General features: G+C 58.0%; 1 protein-coding gene across 1 annotated transcript in view; it reads left to right on the plus strand.

Moving 5' to 3' along the window:
• The window catches only part of EMH_0025890 (uncharacterized protein), a gene marked incomplete at both ends in the record, with an annotated part of 10231 nt that overhangs the window by 3787 nt on the left and 6125 nt on the right, over positions 1 to 319 (plus strand). The window contains 1 exon segment of the mRNA XM_013502535.1: positions 21 to 317. Coding sequence (XP_013357989.1) covers positions 21 to 317 — 297 coding nt within the window.

The raw sequence follows: 319 nt of genomic DNA on the forward strand, positions 1-319 counted from the left end.
CGCTGCTGATGCTGCTGCAGCAAAAGCCAGCTCAAGGAACTACAACCAGGCGGCCCCAGGTGCTGCAGCAGCAGAGCAGCACAACGGCAGCAGCAGCAGCAGCAGCAGCAGCAACGGTAGCAGCAGCAGCAGCAACGGTAACAGCAGCTACTGCAACGGCAGCAACAGCAACAGCAGCAGCACTATAAACGGCACCAGCATAAACAACAGCAGCAGCAACAACAACAACAAAAACAACAACAGCAACAGCAGCAGCAACACCAGCAGCAGCAGCAGCAGCAGCAGCAGCAGCAGCAGCAGCAGCAGCAGCCGCAACAGC

Source organism: Eimeria mitis, genomic scaffold, assembly GCF_000499745.2.
Source record: "Eimeria mitis Houghton genomic scaffold, Emh_scaff947, whole genome shotgun sequence".
Taxonomy (NCBI): Eukaryota; Apicomplexa; class Conoidasida; order Eucoccidiorida; family Eimeriidae; genus Eimeria; species Eimeria mitis.